Source organism: Oreochromis aureus, linkage group 11 (assembly GCF_013358895.1).
Source record: "Oreochromis aureus strain Israel breed Guangdong linkage group 11, ZZ_aureus, whole genome shotgun sequence".
NCBI lineage: Eukaryota > Metazoa > Chordata > Actinopteri > Cichliformes > Cichlidae > Oreochromis > Oreochromis aureus.
The window spans coordinates 14418726-14443935 of record NC_052952.1 but is presented as its reverse complement, the minus strand read 5'-3'; the positions used below and the strand labels follow the sequence as shown (position 1 = coordinate 14443935).

General features: G+C 40.2%; 1 protein-coding gene across 5 annotated transcripts; it reads right to left on the bottom strand.

Moving 5' to 3' along the window:
- Positions 1–612: 612 nt before the first annotated feature.
- Positions 613–17344, bottom strand: fbxl4 (F-box and leucine-rich repeat protein 4). Of its 5 annotated transcripts, none has more exons than XM_039619793.1 (9): positions 17022–17344; positions 13816–14446; positions 12013–12346; positions 10604–10848; positions 10142–10355; positions 8314–8385; positions 5709–5833; positions 5145–5332; positions 613–4393 (listed from the first exon to the last, which is right to left on the bottom strand). In XM_039619793.1, the coding sequence occupies exons 2-9, from the start codon at positions 14310–14312 to the stop codon at positions 4230–4232; spliced, it is 1839 nt and encodes a 612-aa protein (XP_039475727.1). In that variant the 5' UTR covers positions 14313–14446; positions 17022–17344; the 3' UTR covers positions 613–4229. The 5 variants fall into 5 exon arrangements, with proteins under 5 accessions (XP_039475727.1, XP_031596103.1, XP_031596102.1 ...); XM_031740243.2 differs by lacking the exon at positions 17022–17344 and adding an exon at positions 16691–17015; XM_031740242.2 differs by lacking the exon at positions 17022–17344 and adding an exon at positions 16701–17015.
- Between the last annotated feature and the right edge of the window lie 7866 nt (positions 17345–25210).

The following is a 25210-nucleotide window of genomic DNA, read 5'->3' as shown; positions in this document are numbered from 1 at the left end:
AGAGCGGAAAGCCTCCATGAATCACGTTTGCATCCACGCTCGCGCGCAAGCACGCACGGCTGCGGCGGCGACGTTAGTGGCTGAGGAATAATCATTGGGGAGGCAGTCCAAATTAATACTTCAGCCGAGGCCGCCTCGTTCTCCGTCATTAGGGCACATTACAGGGCCACAATATACATCATTAAACCAGGCATAAACAATTCATTAAAAGGCCGTTAAGAAGACAAGCTAATGTCACTTCTCCCTGTGGTATTAATAGACTGTAAAATGGCAGAGGGTTAAGGCAAAAAGGATCATTCCACAACGACTATCCAGTCACTCATCCTGACTAATGGCTCTGCTAGTTGTTGTGGATTCAGTAGACGAGCCTACTCCCCCCAAGCCTCCAACCCCAAATCACACTTAGACGACTCTCTCCTTAAGAAGCCCCAACATGATACAGCGGCACAATTTCCATTTGTTTCGGCGGCAGTGGCGTGCTGTTCAATGAAGCTGAAGAATAAGAGAAAATAGAATATGAGCGAGTTAATGCCTTCGCAGCCACTTTGTTCTACAGTCAGATTGCTTACATCTCTGCTCCTACAGGATCAAAAACGAGCCACACACACTCAGTCATCAGCTTTCAGGTTTATTTAAAACCTGGTGAAAGTGAAGCACCGCATTTCATCGCGACAGAGGCACACAATCTCTTTACACAACAGTGGCTTTCACGCTGCAGCGGAGGGAGCGCCACTGCAGGTCCTCCCAGTTCATGGCACAAAGGTTGATCACATATCCAGAGTGGGAGAAGAGAGACTGCATATTCATTAGAGGAAGAAAAAAAAAAAAAAAAGCATAGGGCCACCTCAGAAAAACACACCAAACTGCATCACTGGTCAAACAGTGATGATCTGAGAGTGGTGCTCACTTTTTAAATAGTTTTGCCTTTGCAAATTAATGCTGTTGCAGATAGTTGCTGTACAAAGTATAACGCTGACAGTGTTTTCACTGTGGTGCAGTAGTCATTACTGACATAATTACATGATACCAGGTCTCTCTTCGAAATGAGATGTTTACCTGGATAAAAAAGGATTAATTCAAAAAGAAAAAAAAACATCAAAATGTATTAAAAATTTGGGTGGGCTGGGCAAAACTGATGCATTAGTGAAAGGGCTGGTGTGCTACTGTTACCACACCTGTTTAAAACAAAACTGGAAATAACCCAAGTATTAATTTCTCAGCCTTATGCAGCAATTTAACCATACCCACACCAATAACAAGACTGGAAGATCGATATGTGTTTGACTTCTGCGCAGCCGGGACTGCTCTGGTTTTAGCCTAGCTCAGCACAGAGACTGGAAGCAGGAACAGTGTAGGAAGTCATTTTTAAGGTGTTTAGAAAGGTAATGACTGTAGCTGCAGAACAGAAATGTTGCTGCCATATTTATTTCTTAAAGCTTAAGCAACTGGCTGATGGGAAAATATGTGCATTCAAATCTGAATTTCAGTCTTTTTTAAGTTCCTGGAATATTTTGGGTTACCGGGGACAGGTTGCTGATTGGTCTGTAGGCCCGCGTGACTGGAGGTTTAGCGGACATTCTTACTGCTAAGTCAGGCTAAAGGCATGTTTTCAGTCTTTATGCTGAGCCAGGCTAAAACATTTCCACTTCATGTTAGGCTAGGTAAAGGCATACTTTCAATCTTAGTGCTAAGCTACGCAAAATACCCCCCCAAAAAAACAAGAAACAGTTTCCCAAATTGTATATTACCATTTAAACATCAATCAATAATGAGTATAAATAACACTTTAATTGCAGAGGGAAATATAAATAAACCATTTTTTTGCATATATAGCTCTACACTTTGCAATAATTAACATGGCTGATATAAAGTATATGGCATATAAACTGGTCAAATATAGGTGTGAGACTGATGACGACCAGGTTAATGTGTTATTACTTTGGTTGAAGGGCATTAAAAAAAAAAAAAAAAAAAAAAAAAGCGAAGCACTTCACCACAATCTAAACCACTTGGACACAACATTCAAACAGGAGCATAAGGCACAAATATTGACTAGTAGCATGTGCTTCAACTAAAAATTCAAGTTTGTTTCAAACATAAAAATGCTCTTCAAGCACGTCTCCCACACTGCAGCCTTGGCTTCATATATTACAAAAAATAAATAATCAGCAGCAGCACATTTTTCATACAATTACTGCAACATTCAACACTCAATAAGACTAATATCTCTGTTACACCAGCGCTAACTGACGATTTGTGTCACGTGTGTTTGTTGTGAGCAACACCAAAGCCCGGTAACCTTAAAGCTAACTCAAGTCTGGTGTTACTTTCTGTAAAGATGTCCTTTGTGCTGGTTTCTGGAGTAAAACATGTTTTTAAAAAAGTGACATTGAATGAAAATGAGATTATATATAGCCCCTGAGTTTGAGGACAAATACTGAGGTCACATATAGAACTTACACTCGTTAACATTACGTCCTCGGCTTAATTTACAGCACTCCTCCTCAGCGGTGGAATTTGATCGGAGTGGGTTATGTAGTCGGCTGTAGTCAGACAGCAGTGACAGAGCTCAACAGGAACGACAACAGAAACAGCACTAACATTATGACACTGCAGAGGGCCTATCTTGCACTTTCAAAGAAGGTGTTCTGCATTTGCAGCTAATTTTAATGCCTGAGCCCAGCTGTCCAAGTTTCATGAAGCTCAGCTTGTGTAAACTTGCTGACAGAAAAACAGCACTGAAAACACTCCTCTGCCTGAGCTCTCACCTTGGCGGAGGAGCCAGTGACTTTTAAACTTGGGGAAACAAACATTTAGCCTAAAGACCCCAATTTGCTTACACTGAAATGTGTACACAACCTATAAGGTCCAAGCAAAACCAATTATCAAGCACCCCGATTACCATTAACTTTCTATTTCATTTAGTCCACTGAATTGTCTGATGTACTGTATCTACACAGCAATCCAACAAAGCCCTCCAGTTCCACACATGCATATAGCATAAATTTAGTTAATAACTACCCCTGTATTTCTTACTTGTTAACACTTGGATTTAATATAGAATATTATTACATTCACCTGAAGTGTCTGATATGTGGTGACACATTAACAGCTGCCCAGGTAATACAGTTGGAAATTCTTTCATATTATCCTACTGAAAATGTTAACTGCTGGACTAAAAGCGCCTAACTGAGAGTTGGAGAGGAAAAGATTTTAGATTTGTTTCATGTCATCTTAAATAGCATCTTCATTACTTCTCTGTGCTTTTATTTCAAATGAGTCAGTGTGCGTATCTTTTGATTTGATGCCTTTAGGTGTTTTCTGTACTCCTGCAATTTTAGAGCATGTGGAAATAAAAACAATTATTTTTTTCCCATTGATGAAAACACACCATCGCTAAATCTCTAGTGCATGGACATTTAATGATGAGATCCTTGTATATGATCCTGCAGTTTGTAGCAACACATATTAACTTGTGATAGTCTCATTAAAGTAAAAAAAAAAAAAGAATAACACTAACCACAGTGCATTGCATCCAGTGCAGCTGTTTTCACCTTTAAAGCCCCTTTGAACGCAACACCATCCACTATGATTCAATGAAAGTGAATGCTGATAAACACCACCAGAAAGACCTTCATATATAAACCAGCCCGTTCATATTCCACAATCAAACAAGGCACTGACCAAGGCCCTGATCTGTAGCTAATATTATTATGTGAAGTCCAGTAATAGGTATGAGTGCTTTGTGTTCCATTTGTTTTCCTAAAAAGATGCTTAAAAGAAGTTTTCTCAAAAATGTTGCTTTGTTCATGTGTGATTTCTAGTGGTAAGGCATATTTCCTTGCCGTGTGTTATCTGGCAATACATACTGTAAGTGCTGATTCATATTGTGGGAACATGTGGCAGCTTCACTGCAACAACCCTGATTTAAAAAACAAACAAACAAAACCCCCACCCAAAAATACAAGTGTCTTATGTTGTATAATCCTGCTCCTACAAATCTGCAGTCATTTAGGTTCACTAAAGCCAGTAAAATCCTCTTCGCCCAGTCCCACCGCTTTATATACTGACCGCTAAAAGAAGATCTTGTCCGTGATACAAGCAGAGGCAGGTCTGCAATCTCCTCCTGCATCTGACCTGCCTCTGAATCACTCTGGGGCAGTATGTGCTGACCAGTACCTCCCTCCACTTGCTACATCTCAGTAGTGGGAAATGAGCCGATGCTGGGGTCACTGAGTGAAGCTTTTCTTGATGGCCACATTGGGGAAGAGGCCAGAGAGCTCCTGGACGACGCGCATGTCTATCTGTGAGCAGAAGGAGACGTCCAGGAGGACAAGCTGAGGACACGACTGGAGGAGTTTCTTCAGTGAGGCGGCGCTCACTGACCGTGTACCTGTCCAGCAGACGAATCACAACAGGGACACGCAGAAGGTGAAAAACGCTTCACAAAAAACTGGCAAAAAACAAAACAAAACAAAACACAGAGCTGAGAAATAAAAACAATTATATTTTTATGTCCTGCTATTTCTTAAGAAGGAAACAGAGTGTGTATTTTCTTTGTAAATGAAGTAAAAGTTTCTCTCTGCCAGTTCACACAGATCATAGAGTCCAGACCAAAATCATTTGCACACCTTCCAGCGAGTCAACCACTGAAGCACATCTGAAATAACCAAAGAACTGACACATCAGCATAGGCTGAATAACACTGAAGCTACTGTGCTGTCAAAAACATCAACTTATGCAACTGGAACTAAAGTGTTACTGCTATGGTGTGCTGCTGTAACTTTGCTTACTGAGCATTACTGTATACCAATATTAAGCTGATTATTTGAGTTTGTGTTCGAGGTTAATTTGAAGTTTTTTTTCACCCCTCAAATGCTATACTGGGAATGGACCTGCTGTGAATATGATAAGTGAATGATGAGCTAAATCAAAAATGCAGTTGCACAACTGACATTTATGACAAAGTCTCTTATAAAAAAAAAATAAAAGTTAAGTTGTGGCTATGCTGCTCTGATGGGGAGCTTTATACACCAACGTGATGAAACATAAGTGATGACCGAATAACCACAAATTTGACACTCATTAACAAATGATTAATAAGGCAAACATTTGTTTCCACATATGTGTGAGGGAGATCTTACCCAGAATGTCGAGATGCCTCAGACAGGGGCAGCTGGCTGCCAACTCCTCTATGTCTGAGTCGCAGACAGTGCGATTGGCAGTGAGGAAGAGCTTGCGCAGACGTGGAAGGCTGCGGGCGAGGTGCTGGAAACATCCCGTACTGCTCTGCAGCGTGGGACACCAGCCCAGGTCCAGTTCCTCCAACATCCTGAGCAACAACAGAGCCAACACATAAACTGGGGTGACGCAAGGACAAATTTGGATATTCACAGAGAAACCATGCAGTGTCTCTAATGTGTTAGTGATTTAACAAAAACAAAGCAATCACAGAGGAAACAAACACCATTTCATGTCCTGGACAACGTTACAACTAAAGATGTTATATGAGAAGAATCCTGAACTGAAAGCTATGAAAACTCTCCACAAAGCAAAAAGATGGTTGTAGAAGCAAGAGGGGGAGGGGCTTCCTGAAATCTTATTTTGGGGCAAAATTAGCACTTTTTTAAAAAGCTGTTATGAATGGTTATTCTGCACATGCCTGGAGTCTGCAGGTGTTACAAACAACAGTAGCTTCAAGTGCCTACCTGCACCCTGAGACGAGCTCAGTCAGGCCTCGATCAGTCAGGTTTCTGCAACGCCACAGGTCCAGAGAGCACAGCGAGCGACAGCGAGTGGCCAGCATACTGGCTACAACATCATAGTCTTCGATCTGCAAGTGAGACAGAAGCATTTACTCTCTACACAATGTGCAGCATTTGCAGCACACCAGCCAGTTCCCAGAGGGACCTTTGGACGATTCAGACCCGCTTTAATGTGCAACACCACCCTCGTCATCTGCTGGAGTTGATTCAGATGTTATGATTTGTACACGTCGGTGTGAGTGATGTAAAGGCAGAGGTGCTGTGATCTGTGCTCATCTACAATACTCTTCTTCTATGGGGTGACATACTGCCACAGTCCCAGGCTTTTAAAAATGTGCCTGTAGGATATCGTAAAGGAAGATGATGCTGTCAGGATGAGTCAGTCAATAGTCATTTCTCTCTAACTATCTAATATATTCTGAACAAACTTTTGAAATGCTGCGATAATAAAAAGCTGATTAGCGGCATCACCCGGCTTGTGGCTCGTAACCTCGCTTCCTCGAGAGAGCAAAAGAACAAAGCACTAACGCGGAATACTTTCACCATAAAAAACAAAAACAAAATACTCTTTCAGGAACTGATTTATGTTTGCGAGGCTGTTATTGTTCTTTGGTGTCAGGTAATGCTGGCCATATTTCATTGTTTCATCCAAAGATGAAAGCAAAGAAATGCAATTTAACAACTAAAAACAGCCCGAGCAGATACCTCAGCTACAAAAATGACAGCAAGAACATTTCTCAGAGTTAGCAGTGATGGATATTTAAACTCTGGCAGAAAGAGTCGCTGTCTTTATGCATTTCTCTTGCCAAATGTTGCATAACTTTATTTCTGATGATGACAGTTATGCCTTAAGAAAGACCGCAAGAGGATTTTCTCATGTATTATATCAGTATTTGCATCAAAGTTAGTCAGTTGTAAACTTTTTTTAGGGAGTTAAACACACACAGATGCCCCATCATTATCATCATGACACACTAAACATTTATTAAAATGTCTCATTAATAATTCTAAATGATGTTAATAATAAAACATACTGTACTTTAATATCATCATACATATCTGTCTACAACAGTTGCTGTATACCAATCCCCACATATTCAGTGAGCCAAACATCATTAAAGGAGTAACAGGAGAATGACACCTCTCTCACAGAAGTCTATAACTACCAACCAATTATCTTATCTTAGCACAGACTGTAAACAGCTGCAATTGATACCAATATTTAGGCCTCTGCACAAAGATTAGCCAGTTACCCCATGCCAACCACCGGCTGGAGCAGTAGTGAAACTTGGTTTTGGTCTTAAGACGCACGTTTTTCCAGGTCTCATTACCATGCTATGATTGTTTCCAAATGGGTGTCTTCCATGCAAACACTAAGGTGAGCAATCGCAAGGAGTGCATGGTGCAGCACCCTCTTGGCATCTGAGTTCACTTGGCAACAGCCAGAAACCTCCAGTAATCACTCACTAACCAGTCAGGGTATACATATTTATCGCTAGCCAGTAGAGTATGCCAAGGGGTGGCCAAATGGTGTCTAGGCCTGTGTGACTGAGGCATTATGCAACAGTCACACTAAGAAAAACAGCGGTTGGAGTATGACCAAAATTATTGTGACCTTGTGCAATGACCTTGCAATCCTGTCACAGACAGGGACCAGGTCTTGACCACTCCCAGTTAGTTGCCATCTTCAAAGAGACTTTGGCGTGTCAAGATGGTGATAAGAGTGATTTGCCTATCAGTTTGTCAGCTGTGCTGTCAGCTTGCTACTGAACTGGGTCAAGTTGGCAATTACATGCAATCATTTTGTGTTAATACAGTGATTAACTTGTGATAAACTGTCAACAATTGCAAATCTGTTGCAGTGTACATACACAGAAATCAATATTAACTACTTACAGAGTCGAGCGAGAATCTCAGAAATTCAACAGAAGCAATTCCTCCAAAAATAGAGACGTTGCTACTTCAGGACAGCGATTTAACTGCAACGTGATATACTGTAGGTGCTTGGTAACCTTGATTTTATGTAGGAATATAACCAGAACGCAAACAATTGGCCACCAGCTGACTTGATTCATTAGAGCAAATTGGCATGTTACAGATGAGTTGCGCTTATCTGCACAGACTGGCTCACACGCTGACTGCATTTTCAAACTGTTTGTGTTTATAAATTAAACATTATTTACTTGAAACCTTCACTAATCAGAGTGATTCCAGTCAGTTTGAATCAGGCCACCGTTGTTTGCAGACAGGTTGCCTTCCACCAGACAACCTGTGCAATCGCACAAGTGGGTGCTGCAACTACTTGTAATCAGTTTTTTAATGCAAAAAACATTAAATTCAAAAATTCAATTATATAAGCACAGATTTTTCGCAGTTACGATAATATTGCTGTCCTATTTTTACTCCAGTGTGACTAAGCCATTTGCCAGGGATCACAGGGCTCTCTTTCATCTTCCTATCTGGCATCTTTTAGACAAGCTTCCAAAATGAAAGGTAATAGTTAAGATTGTAGTTTTCTTTGAAACTTCATATGTGTGCACATTCTCACCCTCACACAGCTCCCCAGGTTGAGGTGTCTTAGCTCTATGCAGAAAGTCACAATGCTTAAGATGGCTGTTTGCTGTGGAGGAAATGAGAGACAGAGGTGCACAGGTGAAAACCAGGTAGGTAGAAAGAACAAAAGAGATTTAAAACACCGGTAGCATCTTACCTGAGTGTAAATCTATATATAAGATCATTTAAAGAAACATAGGTTTTAGTAGCGGTAACAAATCCAGTCATGTCACCTAAAGTTCCTGTTTAAGTGACTTCCTGTCTGTAACCTGGCACACCCAGCACTTTCAGGATTAAAAGATTTTTAATAAAGCACAGGAGACAATTTTTCCATCTCCTTGTAGAGTGAAAAGAGTGAAAACGGAGGCCTCTTGAGCAGCACTACAACTAGTATATGGAGATATCAGAATTCAGTGCTGCAACTGCCAACACATGTACCTCAGCGGTAGGAGAATGTGTCAGACATGAAAGTGAAAGCCTCTTGTCTGCGTGTGCGCGCGTGTGCTCGACTCGGTGTCAGGCATTTTTATAAGTGCCTCTCTCCCGTAAGCTAGCCATTTAATTAGAGCAGTGACAAGGTAATGACAGCTGAGATGTCAGGGCCTCAAACAGACACACGGCTCGCTCTGTCTGTCCGGGTGTAAACAACCTGCAGCACGCTGCCTGGCTCCACCGCAGAAACTCTACACCGTCTGTTGCCCACAACGTCACTCTGAAACATGACAAACACTAGAGAAACGCTGAGGTGCACCACCAAAACAAGGCACAGTGATATTACGCATCAGACATGCCTGAGCTTGAATACAGGCGATGTATATTCAACACCCTCTAGAATCAGAGTTTACTCAGTTCATCTTAAATCTTTCTTAAGGAGAAATCATTAGTTTTTCCATTAAGGTACATTTTTGGGAAGTTTTGTTCAATAGGAATCAAACTTATACTACATGCATGTTTCAAGTGAAACAAAGGAGTTCATCAGATGATTAACTAAATAAGAAAAGGTGCACCTCAGACTTTATGAATGAGGAAAATGTGGTTTTAAGTGTTTACAGATACCTATCACAGAAAAGTCATAAGTAATCAGTATGTTAACACTGTAAAACCTGAGTTCCTGAACAGGGGCGCGCAGGCCAGTGGAGGCCCTTGGTAACAGTTCATGTGGCCTAGCAATGAAAGAGGTTATGACATGAGCTAAATCGGTTTGCACCAAGGCTTAGTGTAAGATAAAGGATTCATTTGAACTGTGGATCATGCAAAGCTACTCTAATATAGTCCAAGAGTAAAAGTACAGATTTGGCGATGAGCAGGTCCCCTTTAAGAAGATAAAAGCTGCCTCTGGCTGCTCTTTTATCTCAAGGGGTCGTCACAGTGGGCAGCTCCTCAGGTTTGATTTGGCAGACTTTTTACGCCAGATGCCCTTCCTGATGCAAACCCAAAAGGGATTTTCTGCTTTATTAGATACAATTGATCAAATTCTGTTGCAAATTCTGTATCAGAAAAGTGACTAAATTCTCTGACCTTTTCCCCGCGTGGAATTTACCTCTTGAAAATCTCTGATATTCTAGATATTCAAAAGACGGACAATAATTCCTTTTAAAAAAAATCTTTTTGTAATTTTTTGTAACAGCTCAGTATCAGTGGTGAATAAAAACATTTTATACATTTAGAAAAAGAGCAGTCTGCAAATTATAAATAGCCAGGGTATTGGATATATCATTAACCAAACAACAATTTGACCTGCTCAATATTTAAACAAGACAGATTGAAGTCCACAGGAATCACTTTGATCATAGTTTCGCAGAGACACTGTTTGCACTGCATACCTCTATCTTTGTTCGGTAAAGCACCAGCCTGCGGAGGCGTGTAAGTTTTGAGATGTGCGTGAAGGCCTGTGGGTGGAGACGATCACAGGAGGACAGGTTGAGCTCCTGGAGTCCAGGACAAGTCTGGGAGATGACCTCGAGACAGGCTTCGTTCAGGAAGTGGCAACATGACATTTCCAGGCAGACCAGGCTGAGACCACAGGCCTTCATGAAACTAAGGCGGGAGATTGAGAGAAATGAGTGACAGGAGGCCAAAAACAAAAACCATCAAAAAAGCCATCAATTCCCCAGTAGTCCTTCATCCTCTTCTTAATTTATTTTTCAATCATTTACAGAAGAATGTGTAAACCGATTTTCTTTGTTTCAGTATGCTCCTCCTTTAAAAAGTGCTTTTACTTCTATTGCTACTTTCCAAGGTCATTTCCCTGTTTGCTGCCATTCGTGGCCCGCTGATAGTCTGACCTGCTGAAGCCCGTCAGGGTAAGGGCTCCACGGTTGCCGGTCCAGGACAGGTTGAGCCTCTGGAGGAGGGTGCAGCGGCTCTGCAGGTGTCCCAGGGAGGCGTCACTCAGCCGGGCCCAGTAAGGCTGCAGACTCAGCTGGGTGTACTGTAGCGGGTCACAGCAGTGCTGGTGCAGCAGCTTACAGCTCTGGGCCAGACGGCAGAGGTCTGGCAGGGTCAGGTGGCTCAGTATCAGCTGGATGAGCTGTGGACGGGAGACGGGGGAGAGGGGTTAAGATAGGAGACGAGGGGAGGAGAGGAGAGGAAAGGAGAGGAGAAATGGTAAGATACGAGGAGGGTGAGAGACAAGACATGTTTGATCTTGTAAGAGAACATAAGCAGAAAATAACACATAATAGAGAACATTAAAGAATAGTGGAACCTAGCAGAGAAGAGAAAATAGTTCAGTGTAGAGTGGAGAATGTTAATTGCGTCCCCTCTGTCAGGCAGATCTAAATAGTGGTTATCTGGGAGACACAGCACCGATAGCAGGATCAGCGGTGAGGTGAGCCGGCTTGTTTTGCACCGCATTCGTGTGTCTCTCAAAGAGAAAGAATGGTTGTGCGTGTGTGTGTGTGTCACAGTGGATTAACAATACACTGTGTTCAAGCTGGTATCAGCTGACAGATAATAGCTATATTGTGTTTCTGAAACAAACACACAGCGGTTGTGAAGACTGCTGTTAATGGCAGTGGTTTGGATAGGAGATAAGAGAACAACTATCAAGAGTACTGCCGGTGTTTTGAAGCTCGCCTCAGACAACATGATACGTCTGTATGGCATGAAAATGACTCTGTCTGTGAGTGCAAGATCAAGAAAGTGCCAGAATGGGTTCAAGTCGCAGTGTTCGTGTGTTTGTGTGGGACACATTTTTTTTAAACACAACAACAACAAAACAGTGCACATGTGCACACATGCTGAGCACATATAATAAGGAAAAAACTTGATGTGCATAAAGAAAGCTTTAAAACACTTCAAATAATCAGCTTTGCAAATGTTTTGTTTGCAAAGAAATGACTGCAGCACCTTCAACCTGTATGTAAGACTACTGCGTGCTACTGGAACATCTTCAAAAGAGGGATTTTACATATTGCAACTTTCAGGCAGTAATTGTAGAAGTTTTGAGGGTGGCAGCTAAGAAGTCAGGTTGGATCTCTGTGCTTGTCAAAATAGAAACAGTGTGATAGGAAATGGTTAAACCTAATATTTATTAAAGAGGTACAGATTGAAAATACTCCTGTCTGTACCATTAAGCAAACAGGATCAAAAAAGAAAAAAATGCAGTTTTATTTCATTGTGCGTATCTAAACTTTCAACCCAGGCTTGGATAACGCAAGCCTTCTGATTTGTTATTAAGGTCTGTAATCACCTCATATGGCAGTTTGTCAAAGTAGCCATTTCCTGTCCTCTGGTGCTTGCCATCTCCTTGCCTGAAAGGACCTCCCACATCAGACAGCTCCTCTTCGCTGTCGCTCAGGTCACTGATGTCAATTATGGGCATTTTATAGAGAGCCAGCATGGGCCTCTCTTTTACCCCACGCAGGATAACAGCATCCAGTTCGGTGTAATAGTCCAGCAAAGAGCTGTTCACCTCTAGACGCAACAGGTTGGTTGGGAAGCCGATATGCTTTATTTTAGGGGAAAACTGGCGAGCCTGTGGAGTCAGCACCTTGGTGGGCTCGCCAGACCACAACACCTCCCACCTGGACAACACAAAGCATGTGCAAATATAAAAATAACATTCTTTGATCTATATAATGCTATTAAGACTACTTCGCACTACTCTAGGTACTCGCTGAAAGCAGCAGGAAAATACAGTCGTAACAATGTTCTTAAGACTGCAGCCTGTGTGTGGCATTGTGCACAACAGTGTTTGCCTCTTTATCTTAACATATTTCTAATAAGCAGAGACAGATGGATTTGACCATATATGTTGTCAGATATGCCCCCATATGAAAACTGTCTTTATTACAGTAAATATTTTTTTAAAGATGTGCGGTGTAACTTGTAAATTATGTTTTTACATAGCTTATCAAGCAGAGCAGGTTTCCCTCTGTTTGCAGTACTATCAGTACTTTATGCAACACATGTTCACAGGTTGTGAAACACATTGGAAAGTTACTAAATAACAACTCCATCATTGTCTGTTTTCAATATAAATCAAACATACAAATCAGGCATATATAATATTATAAAGACTAATGATATAGTGATATCAAAACTTTACACTCTCTAAAAATCAGTATCAGGTCCAAAACTCCAGTGCTGATCATGCACTCTTAAATAGTGGGACTACTTTAAATGGCTTTTAGCAGCTGACCACATTCATAATCCATCAGAATTGTATACTCTGACTTCTGTCTCACTTCTTTTTTTGGCTCCCTGTGTGTCTCAGTGCACATACAAATAATCCTTACAAGCCAGAAGTTGAGGCTTCAGACTAAAAGCTAATACTCTACTCTCCATGGTGTCAATGACAATGTACCTCATTTAGTAATCTTTGCTCTACACGTTTTTTTTTTTTTTTAAAGTATTCTATGAAAGGGGCAGCCAATCAGAGGAAAGCAGGCTTGTGGGGGAGGAGATTCTATGACTTGTTAATGAACTGAGAGACTGCACCAAGAGCAGGACCAATTGCAACATAAGGCAACACCTAACACGAGGCAATAAACACCAAGCTAAAGCTACTATAAAAAGTGAATAAAAATCCAGGCAAATCTTATGACTTTAAACAATTTCATCAGTTTTTTAATCAAGGTAGCCTAAATCATTTATCTGCATGCAAACATGGCTAAATATGATTTAGTGCTCTCCTATACGTAATACTTTGTCTTCAAGTCGGAACTAAGAAATTAAAAAAGCTCAGTCTCTGCATACATGCAGCTCCACTGTCCAGTGTGAGTCCCTTGACAATTAGCAGTTAGTGCTAAAGCAGGTAGATTGTTGAAGAAATTATCTGTGATGACGAATTGTAACAAGCTACTCCCATTGCATCCTCTGCCAGGTTTCTGGTAGTTTTCTGGTAGAAATTCTGGCCAAGCAGTACTTTACTCTATGAAATGCCAACTGGATTTTATCCAAACACTGAAGCCTGTTTATGTAATCGAAAACTGTGCAATTTACTGGTATTCTAAGTTTTAGAAATGGCATAGTGTGGAGGAACTATTGTTACCTGACATCAGTAGGCGGGTTCTGGGTGAAAGGATTATGAGAGCAGGCCAGGATCTGGACGATGGCTCCAGGGTAATAGGTCTCAAACACCTCCACTGCTGTCGGGTAGACGGGCTCCTCAAAGCCTAGCTCAATGTAATCCTTACTGTAGAAGCCTTTCGGAGTGCGACGAAAAGGCAGCGGAGCACTGGCACACTGTTCCCACCATGTCCCATAAGTTCTGAATACAGCTGTCTGGGTGAAGTCCCCTGAGCTGGGGTAGACGTTAGGCACCCCTGCCAGGTTCCACATGGTGTAAGACATGCTATTCTCACTGCCATAGTGGGAGCTGAAGTCCAAAACCTCTTTGGCGTACTGCTCCACCTCCACACTGACTGGCAGTACCGCTCTCTGGCCAGATTCCACAGCCCGTCGACTGGTCAGAGCCTCGCCTCGAGTTCCACTCCTGGAGCGCCGCCGCAGACAGATATAGTAAAACATGCTCAACAGGGTTAACATAGGGAACTCTGGGACTGATGGGGGCAGTGGGGAGAAACGGAGTAGGAGGAAAACCCTCCACCTACGGGTAGAACATTATCTCAAGCGCTGGGGATGAACAAAGCGCAGGCTAGAAGGCTGGCTGCATGCATGACCTGTGGGTTAGGCAGAGACAAACAAGAGTGAGAAGAGCAAGACAGCAGGTCTAAGACACCACAGAGGGACCAATTTCTGCTTGGTCCCGATATAAACTTGATCATTTTGGATATCTGAATCCTAAATTTAAATGAAAATAGCAAAAAGCAATAATACATTTTTGGCTGAATATAAATTGAAGGTTTGCAAAAACAAAAACAAAAACAAAAAAAGTTCCATGTGGAGAAAGCGCTACTTTATGTTGTGCATGATTATACTAATAAATAATCAATACATTCAATACATTTCTTTAGGGCTGTCATAAAAAAAAGACCTGCTTTCAACACAAGGTTTTCACATAACAGGACAAAAGATAAAATCATCCACCCTGTAGCAGGTCTTAAAATCAAATAAATACAAGGTCAGAAGAACAACATCATATGACGCATCCCTATTCATTTAACAAAAATTAAGCCAAAAATGCAGAAGCAGTGTGTGAAAGACTAAGCACATGCCCGGTTTCAGCAGCTTTTAGAGCCCTAATCATCACCCATCCACCGCCATGCATTATGGGCAAATATCTCCATATTAGCTTGTCTGTTTAAAGGACACTGTTCTAGAAGTCTTGTGTTTTGTTCAGATGTAACTTTGCAAATCTAAGCTGAGCTGCCATGTTTTGTTTTTTTAGAAAGAAGAGATTTTCTCCTGAAATCCTTCTAAACAAGCCATACTTCTTCCAATTGCACCGTCTCCAAGCACAGCCTGACCTTGGGATGCATCTGCTGGGAGATACACTCCAGGGAAAATTGGCAACTGTCTTCAATGTTTTTGCACTTTTTTTTCCACTGCAGAATGACAGACTTCAAATTGTTTGGAAATGGTCTTTTAACCCTTCCCAGATTGATGGACAGCAACAGTTGTTTCTCCAAACTCACTGCTGATGTATTTCCTCTTTAGCCTTGTGTTAACACACACCTGGCTTGTCCGCACCAGTAAACTGCCAGAGCTTCTCCTTTTTCATTTGTTAAACAAATAATGATGCTGTGCAATATGTAAAATGTTGTTGGTTATCTGAGGTTATATTTTTTTGAAAGGTAAGACTTACTAAGAACCATGTTTTGTAATTTGTGCTGATATATAAAAATGTTAATTAAAATATTTGCAGCTTCTTCTTATCATGACTGTACATGTATATACTTATTTTTACATTTTGATGATTTCTTGTAGACAAATGATTCAAGTTTTTCACAATGACAAATTACAGCTTGTTAATCAACACTTGTATCGGCAGTGAATCTATATTATCACAGAAACTGAAAAAGCTGGATCTGTGTATCTAATTTCTAGTGGTAATTTGCACATGCAAAAAAAGGTTTCTTCACTATTTTAACCACTTTGACACTTTCTGAGAAGAAAACTTTTGCTTATTTAATGAATACTTATTCTGCAAACAAACCAAGCACTTCTGTGACCCGCAGCTGCCAATCTTCTAAAGGTAGCCTTGTACCGCTGCTTGCGTGTGGCATTTCTATGAACTACTTTTCTTCATAACTACATGCAGTAGTTTGCGGTTAAATGAAACACGGCAAGACATGTATCAAGCCAAAATGCATACTGTAGCGGTTAAATCCATGTTAACGCTTGAAACCATCAGAAAGCTCTAGCACTGACTACAATATTCAGGCTTCAAGACATCCTGGTACTTAATGGTGCCTGGTAGCCACAAATCAAGAGTGGCTACATGATACCAGAAACTTCTGGGTCTGGTGCCTGACACTCCTGCCTCACAGGTTTTCAATATCACAGACTGACCCAGCTGTAGGCTGCAGTGAGCAGTACACGTTTGCCAGGGACATCCTGTGCTTATGTGTAAACAAACGAATAGCCCTACAAGCAGTAAAAGGACACGAATCCCTACCAACCCTACATTAACCGCCTTTAACATTAAAAAACAATTACATAAAAGCCAGTGATGTTTAGACATAACAAGCACGTTTTGATAAAACTACATTAGGTTTAACTGTACACATAAAATACTAACAATATTGTAAAAATACTACAGTTCTGACAATAATGTGGCTTTATTAATACTGTGCGGGAAGAGAAAAGGAAGTGTAGCGTTTTCAGAATGAATGCTAAGTCTGTCTTGCAAATGTAACCTTTGATATTTCATTGTGCATTTGAAGCTAGCTAAACTAGCCCTCCAACCTTGCTAACTTTGAAGGCATTTCGACATTACATTAGGTAAACGAATTCTGACATACGTGAGCGTACTTTAAGCCAGCTGCCACGAAGAAACTGTCTTTTCCCAAGTCCTTGATCAATAAAGTGAGCAGTCTCCCACAGCTAGTGCTGTCAGTGTTAGCTAACGATAAGTAGTTAGTGTTAGGTAGGCAGCTAGCTAGCAGACACACAGGTTGAGCTGTCAAAACATGAACTGTTAGCTTCCGTAAGGGTTGCTGTGCAAAGCCGAGCGATCAAAGAGGACAAAATTTACAGTGAACGTAGATCAATAAATCCACTGACGAGAAGAAACTCTCTTCCTTCCATAGCCGTTCACAAAGATTTCAACAATCAAACATTCTTGACGTTTACCTTTTGTTGCTTTCAAGTAACAATCGGTCAACACAATTACTCAGGAAGCGCACAGCACAGTCAACAACATAATCTGGGTAACCCTTCATCTTTGTGTGTTTTAAGTATTAGAGAAGTATCAGTATTATTACTAACACTACACGAGTTATTCCTACAAAACATGATGCGAAGCTCCAGGGGGAAAGTAATGCATTTTGGAAGACCGCTGCTTTTTTCTCCCTATCATTGCACCAGTGCGGCACTAAATAACTGTCTGTGTTCAAATATCGTCAACAAAAACGGAACATGACCAATTTTGGTGGTTTTTGTCAAAACGTGTGATTAGATAAGACGCAGAAACCTGAAAAGTACAAGTTACGTATGAACTTTAAATGTCACACCATTGCTGTACAACAAATTATCAACATCCGGTCGGCTTCTTTTAAAGCAAAGGATTGTGGGAAAAGTAGTTCTTTGGTTTAAAAGAGACGCTCAAAACATTCACCCCAGTTTCATGATTTTTAATAAATTTGTAGATGATCCAGCTTAATGAGCTAGTTGTTTACAAACAACATAGATGTACACTATATACGCACCCAAAAATAAAAATTTTTTTAAAAAAACACACACACCAAAGGAGAACCAGTCATGTGAACAAAGAAAGATATAAAGTATAAGGTAAGAGCTAATTAAAATACAAGGACCAAGATAAAAAAAATTATGCAGTTTTTAGAAATATTTCACCATCTTAAAATAGTAATGCAATGTAAGGAAACAGTCAAAGAGGGAGTACAGCCTTTCCTTTTACCTGAAATAACTACTGCTTCCAGGTTACCCATAAAATTAATTCTATTCTGTGTCTGTGCAGGAATATGAACAAATAGGAATTATAGCCCCTAAATTACATTAAAGCCAGATGATGATTTGGCTGACCTTTAAAAAGAATTTGTCTTGGTATTTGTTCAGGTACCAACTGTGTAGGCAGCAACATCTGAGCATTTTTAAAACTTTGAAAAACCAAGAGAGTCACTGCAGAACTACTTCAGCAGAAGCACCATTTGCACACACAGTGTGAATGGACTCGATGGTTCAGACACAAGCAAACATGAATAATAACTCCTTTCCATTGAAGGACCCTTTGGCAGGTGTTTGAGCAAAAAGGGTCAGAGGAGTTTAGGGAAGAGTCTGGTTTTCAAAAACACTGCTTGTTGGTATGCTGCATCCAGAATATTGTTCCACCATTGGCGTGTGGCAGTAGTGGCCAGGGGTTCAGTACAGGGGTTGAGGTCACCCTGTATTGTCCTGTTGACAGCAGGAAGTGGTGGAGATGATACCACAGCAAAGAATGCGGTGTGTCTGCGCGCTGACTCTTCTCCTGGTCCCGTCAGGATGTGATTCAAGCTTCTTTGGGCAGTGATGTTTCCAAGAGGTTCATTACTCTTGGCAGTATTAGTGCTTAGAGAGTAATGGAGCAGATTGATTTCTGATTTGCTCCATTAGATCAGAAATGAGCTTTGTCATTTCTGCTCTGATGGAGCATGTGAAATAGCATTGGAGAGCTGGTCTGCTTTAGCTAGGACTACTTAGAAACCTATTTTACTGAACTGCTTGGGGAGAAGTGCTTAAAGGTGGCAACCAGGAACCTGCATCATCACTATCATCACCACCAAAAACCTCCTGCTGGTGCTCTCTCGATCTCCTGGAGCACCCTTGATCCTGCCAGGTGGTCTTGTAATTTAAAAGCACTTGAAAGCGCCCATGAAACTTTTAAAAATAAATAAATTAAAGGCACAGGGAAACATTTTTATACACCAGATAAACCTGTAAACATTTTGCCAATTTTCTCACATCTTCTCTTGCTTTTGTAATGCCACTTTATTTTTTAACAAGTAGCTGATAATGTAGACATAGTGTAGTCAAAAGGAAACAAAAAACAAAAAGTTAGCGTGCCCACTGCATTTTCAAGTGTCGTAACTCTAATGAATGTACGCTACAATTTGCACAAATACTGAATATTATATTTTGGGGCTGCCAATCAAACTGAATGTTTTTCACATGCTAAAAGTCTCTTGTCTACAAAAGAGAAGTCTATCCTCCACCATCTCCTCACCACCTAAACTCTTCAACCATTACAGACAGCAAACTTCAGCTGCACAGTTTGTTATACAACAAAAATCCATCAAGTGATCACACGAAAAGAAAGAAAACTCAGTGTTTGCTGCTTGCTGTGGAGTTCCTCATGGCAGTAAGTTTTTGGAATGCTTCAAGTGAAGTGTCCAGGAAGGGCGAGTGATTTTCAAAAAAAAAAGAAGAAAAGATGGTGCATGAGATGATGAAAGCGTCGTCTCCAAGAAAAAGATGAAAATGTTTTCGCATTGCTTGGCAAACACTCCAAAGGCTATAAATACAAAGAAGACTGAAGTCACAGTGGTGCTCTACAAAGGTTAAAGCAATTTGTGCTGAGCTATTGGTGGTTTAAGAAGTGTTTTATTTTTCCTGGGCACAAAAGCACACAGATCACACTTTTCATAAATCTGAAACTCAGCCATCTTCTTCAACTCGTGAAGCCCTCCTGCTGTAGATCGTTTGTTGGTTTTAAAACCAGCGAAGTAACTAGAAAAACAGTGATGTTGAGGGAAAAAAGCAAAAACAAAACATATTTGCAGTTTGAAGGCTCTTGGTGGAAATCTGTAACAGACATCGAGGTTGAAATTATTGCTTCATTATTGCATTAATATTAACTATGGAGAAATACATTACATAAATTACATTCTGATGTTCTTTTCTTCCCTGCCTTCTATGTTATCTTATGCATTGTTTTGAAGAGTTACTTACCTCCTGTATATTTGCTTCCTTTGTTCTTTCTCATTGGTTTCACCTGTGGTCTTTCTGCAAGTGCCCTGCTTTACTGCAAATTTTGGTATCAATCCGATACGAAGGGTCAGTATTGCAGATTCCAGTACCAATACTTATACTATAGAGCAGCTTATACAGGTGACAGCAGTGTGTCATGATTTATGAGCTGAGTCAACATCAATTTGCAAATTCTGAACACATTTTAATGACCACTAAATCACTGTGATTTTTACTTTTCACAATAATTAGTTGATAAAACAAAAATACATCTTTCAGCTTTTCATGTATTTTGAAACTGGGTCTTTTTGGAGAGCTGGAGTGTAAATGTGTCCATCTCTAAAGCACTTTGGGGATGCTTCTGTTGTTTACATGTGCCATAGGCTATAAATAAAAAAGACATGACAGTCACACAAAGGTTCAGTTGCTTATCATAGTGCAGGTTTGAGGTAACTATGCTATACACATAAGAGAACATGTATTAATCATATTGAGACCATGACACAATTCAGTGTCAGTGTTTGGCATCACCTCTCATAAAACTTTAGTGATGTTCCAAAATACACACACACTCTCCATCCTGCATCCCCTGATAATTAAGAGCCTAATAGATCTTGTGTATGATGGCGGTCGCACTTTGGCTGGCATTTTGCATCGCTGAATGACTTGTCCAGTTGCTCAGTCTCTGCAGCACACCGAGGCTCTATTGTCAAAACCAAAAGACCAGAGTGCCTCGACACACCCGCAGGCGACCAATCATGAGTCCAGCTCTCATTAGCAGGCATCCATTGTGGGTTACAAGAGGAAATAATTACCTTTGACCACAAGAGCTCTCTTGCTCTCTTCCTCTGTCATAGAGACTGTGTCGTAGAGTGTTATGGAGACTTTACAGATAAAAATATACCCCATCCTGCTAAATCTGTCACTTTTTTGTAAAAATAGGAGACTTGTCTATGGCTTGCAAGAAAGGTCCTTTGATTGTGATACTAATAGTTCTTGACCGTGATGAACAGTTTCACTTTGACATCACTGCATTATATCTGCTGATGCTTGGACATGTTACTACAAGATCAGATTAACTTTCACAGCATGACATGTTTCTTAGCAAATCCTGTACTGGGTTTTCATCACTTTGTCTTGATTGATCTCTGTCTGAAAGAAGACTGTAACACAGAAGCACATCAGAGACAAGGATGCAAACCCCCCACACACACACACACACACACACACACACACACACAACACACACACGTATAAAGAGTACCCAGCCAGATTTAGAGTTAACAAGAGAGGATGATGTGAATAGGGGGCTACTGGGCATGCTCTGTGATTGACAGGCCAAGCTGCTGTCAGCTCCTCCAGGCAAGCATCAGCGAGCAGCAGTCCTGCTACTGTCAGAGCTCTGTTCTGGTCCACTGTGCCACACATACATATGCACATGGCCGAGCACCCACAAATGCAAATCAGGTTGGACACACACACACACACACACACACACACACATCTATTATTTTCCCTTGTGTCACTCACACGCACATCCATGCACTGATACACTTTCTGTCCCTCTGCTGTGCCCCAGCTGTCAAAAGCCAGTTAAATAACGAGTGTGCTGCTCTCCTGCCTCTTTGCATAGAAGCAGAGAAGCTGGTTATTGCTTGTATGGAACAGAGTATGTGTGTTTTTCTCCCAGCTGCAGTGTGGTCACCCCACATGGGGAACTGTCTCATGAGGTTGTAAGAGTAACCGAGCATGCCTGCTCATCCCTGTTTAGATTGGATACAGGGAGAAGCGGCCTTGCACTGTGGCTAGCCTCTTATTTTTAATTCACTTCCCTGGAATGAAATGTAATATTGTGCACTCTGGGACTAATCCTAGAGTAAGGCAGTCGTAGAAGTTTGATTTATAAACGGATCACAAGTTACAGCATCATTTGCATCAGAAAGATCTGTTTTTGTGCCATGAGCTCTAGATGGCTGGACATGTATCACTTGTATATATTTAATCGACAGGTCAACATGTTTCAGGCATTACAGCCGGGAAAATGGTGTGGCTGAAGGACTGTGGAAGCTGAGAGGCTGTATAGGATTGACAAGAGAAAGCAGGTTAGTGTGAAAGGTGCAGTGCATTGTTAGATTTACATTGCTGTTAGTTGATATAGAGGTGGTGGCAGATTTGAGCGCGAATATAATAGGGCAAAACTAAATGTGGAAATACCAGAAATAAAAAAAAAATAGTGTCTTCCACTTTATATCGCAGTAACTGGCCACAATGTTGCTCTGAATGAAAAACTAATGTGAGCATGTTAACAGGTTGATTCTTAGGGAGGTATGGTTTAATGTGTGCAACTAATCTGATGATGGTTCTAAATGAATAGTTAAACACAGTTTATCCTGCTACTCACATGGTTGTGTGTGTCATGGCAGTCCATCCCATAATAAGATGGATGTAGCCATCAGGACATCACACACTGGTGAATGTGATTGGTGGTTCTTACAGGGACATTATATCTCATGTGGTGTGACTTTTCAGTCACAATGTTGGCCAGCTTTACTGTTCTTTTGACTCTAATATGGACCATAATTAACAACATGAACATGAATGTTTAATTGATTAGAACTTGAGTTTGCATAGAGCCTATGGTGTATTTTACTCTATTTTACTTATTACCATTGAATTAAATGGAATTTCAATGCATTTTATCTGAAATTACAATTAAATTATATTTCTTTACAAATACTTTTCTACAGATACTCAATGATAATAGTAGTAATAATAATGATGTAATAATATGAGGTATTTTAACAGGAAAAGAGATCATTATAATGTAATAGATTTTAAATAGTGTGTAACTCAAAGTATTTTATAAGAAACAAGAAAAAATGATATTGTAAGTAATTTTAAGTAATGTGTAATTTCCATATATTCTAGCATAAAAGTTAACAATAATTCTCTGACCTAACTTTAAATATGCAGTACTTTTAGGGATGCATGCAATATTAACGAGTGGCTTAACCTTCCAGTCTTACACTGTAATAACACATTATTTTGGGGTGTGTGATGGATTTTTTTTACAGTTCAGCTGTACTCTGATAATACATTTTAAATTCCATAAATAATGTTTCCTACTAATGAAAAATAAACAGGGTAAACAGTCTTTATCTGATTATTATACATATCATCAGAGTACAAGTGAATAGTGAAGAATCTGTCATGCACACCAAAAGAAAGTATAATTATTTAATAAGGTTGGAGGTTAAGCTACTTCATAATAAAGCCTACGGCCCTGTATGTGCTGCGCATTTAAAGCGTAGGTTGGACAAGGATTATTTTTTGTGCTAAAATACATGGAAGTTACTCACTACTTAAAATTACTCACAGTATAAATAAATCTTCTTCCTTCTAAAGTATCTTACGTTACACACTACTTAGCATTTTTACAGTGTAGTCTGTTTCTTCGGTCCTTTAAAATACCTGACATTACTTAAAGTAGCATAAAGTATAATTATTTCTTCTTTGTTGTAAAAATGTGAAATTATACCCCCTTATTCTAGTGTATAGGTATTCTAAGATAAATTAATTACATCTTAATTCTAGCGGAATTACACCCTTATTGGGAGCCATATTATAAAGTGCTACCAAATGATAAATATTTTACAGTGTCGTTAAAATACATTGAAATTTGCATTGCAGTTTTTGTTTGTTTTTTTTTTTTTCCTGTGCTTAATTTTTGAATCTGATGAAATTATAACACCTTCTGTCAAGTATTTATAACTGATTGACAGTAATAGTAATTACATGGAATTTTAACTGTGTTTTATTTATACATGACATGATAAAGCTTCAAGCATACTAAAGTATATTTAAGAACAATTTAGTCAACTCCATTAAGAGTCCATTATGACGAAAACTCAGAGAAATCTATATCTATTTAACAGGATGTAACTGTATGATTTGAGATTTTAGACGATATTAATCATCAGTCACTCCGCCCCTTACTCTTCACACAGCTACACCCATAGATTTTGCTGTTGCCTTAAGGCCACACACAGGTATAAAACTCCAAGACAAATCTAATTTCCCTGTTACAGTCATTAGATGAAATATTTTAATATATTCTATCCACCTTGGTTTTCTTGTTACTTATCCAGACTTTCATCCTACAAGAGAGCACAGTTTCTGAATAATCATACTAATATTTCATTCAGTAAGCACCAACACTGTGTGTGAGTTAGGCTCTGAGTTGATGAAACCCACTTAACAGCCTGTCAAACCTGATTGTGGGATCCATTCACCCTCGCTGCCCTTGTCACCACCATCCACTGGAGCAAACCAGTTTATTAAGTTTCCTTTCTTCCTTTTAGACACTAAAACGCGCGTGAGCATCAGTATATACCAAAACTATTATCTGTCATTATGATTTTAAATCTTACAACATTCCCATCATTCACTTATTGTTCTCTTCATTTAACTTTTCGCACAGCTCTGACCTCCAATCACAGTCTGTCACATGACATTCAGCTAAACTCTGATAACTTTGCCTACCAAGATGCTTTGAACATTTTCCACTGATTGCAAAACTTCTCTTAATGACAAAATCTGCAAATATAATTACTGCTGCAAGAAAACCCAGCCAGAGATAGCGGACAGAAGCTGTCATCTGCTATTGTTTTCTAGTCCTTGTCCTCCAACTGAACTTCACCGACCGACAGTTTAATTGGTTTCAGGGAATCGAGTGTGAAGAGGAGTCATGACCTTGATCTTTCTCCCCGATAAATGACTTTTTTTTTTTACGAACTATACATGCAAATATGCAGAGTATGTGTGTTAGAGAGTTGAGAGGGAAGTAAACAGATACAGATTGTCTCATTTTATTGTGTGTTTAGTGGCTGATTAGAGGCCTAATTAAATACAGTGTTAGTGAGCTCAGAGGCAAACAGAGGAGACACTGACCCTGCGACTTCTAATGCACCCTGGGGATCAGCTGAGCAAAGAGAGTAGATGCACACGGGAGGACAGAGAACATGCATTCAGAGACTTTGAACAAACAAGCATCACCAGACCTTTATCACCTGAACCTGTCCTTAATTCACTCTTCAACCCACACGATAAATATTAATAGGAGGGCAGCAGGAAACGAAGCAGAACTAAACATTAGATCATGGTGATGTTGTTTGCTTCAGTTCAGACCTGGGGGGTAAAAAAGCACAATATTCAATATATAAGGCACGAGGACCAAAGTCACAACCTTGACATATACCCACAACTAACAACTCACCTCCACTGATTTCAAAACAGTGTGGGATTTAGCAGAAATATCTGTAACGCCATCAGCAGCCAATCTCACTATCAGTTTCTTT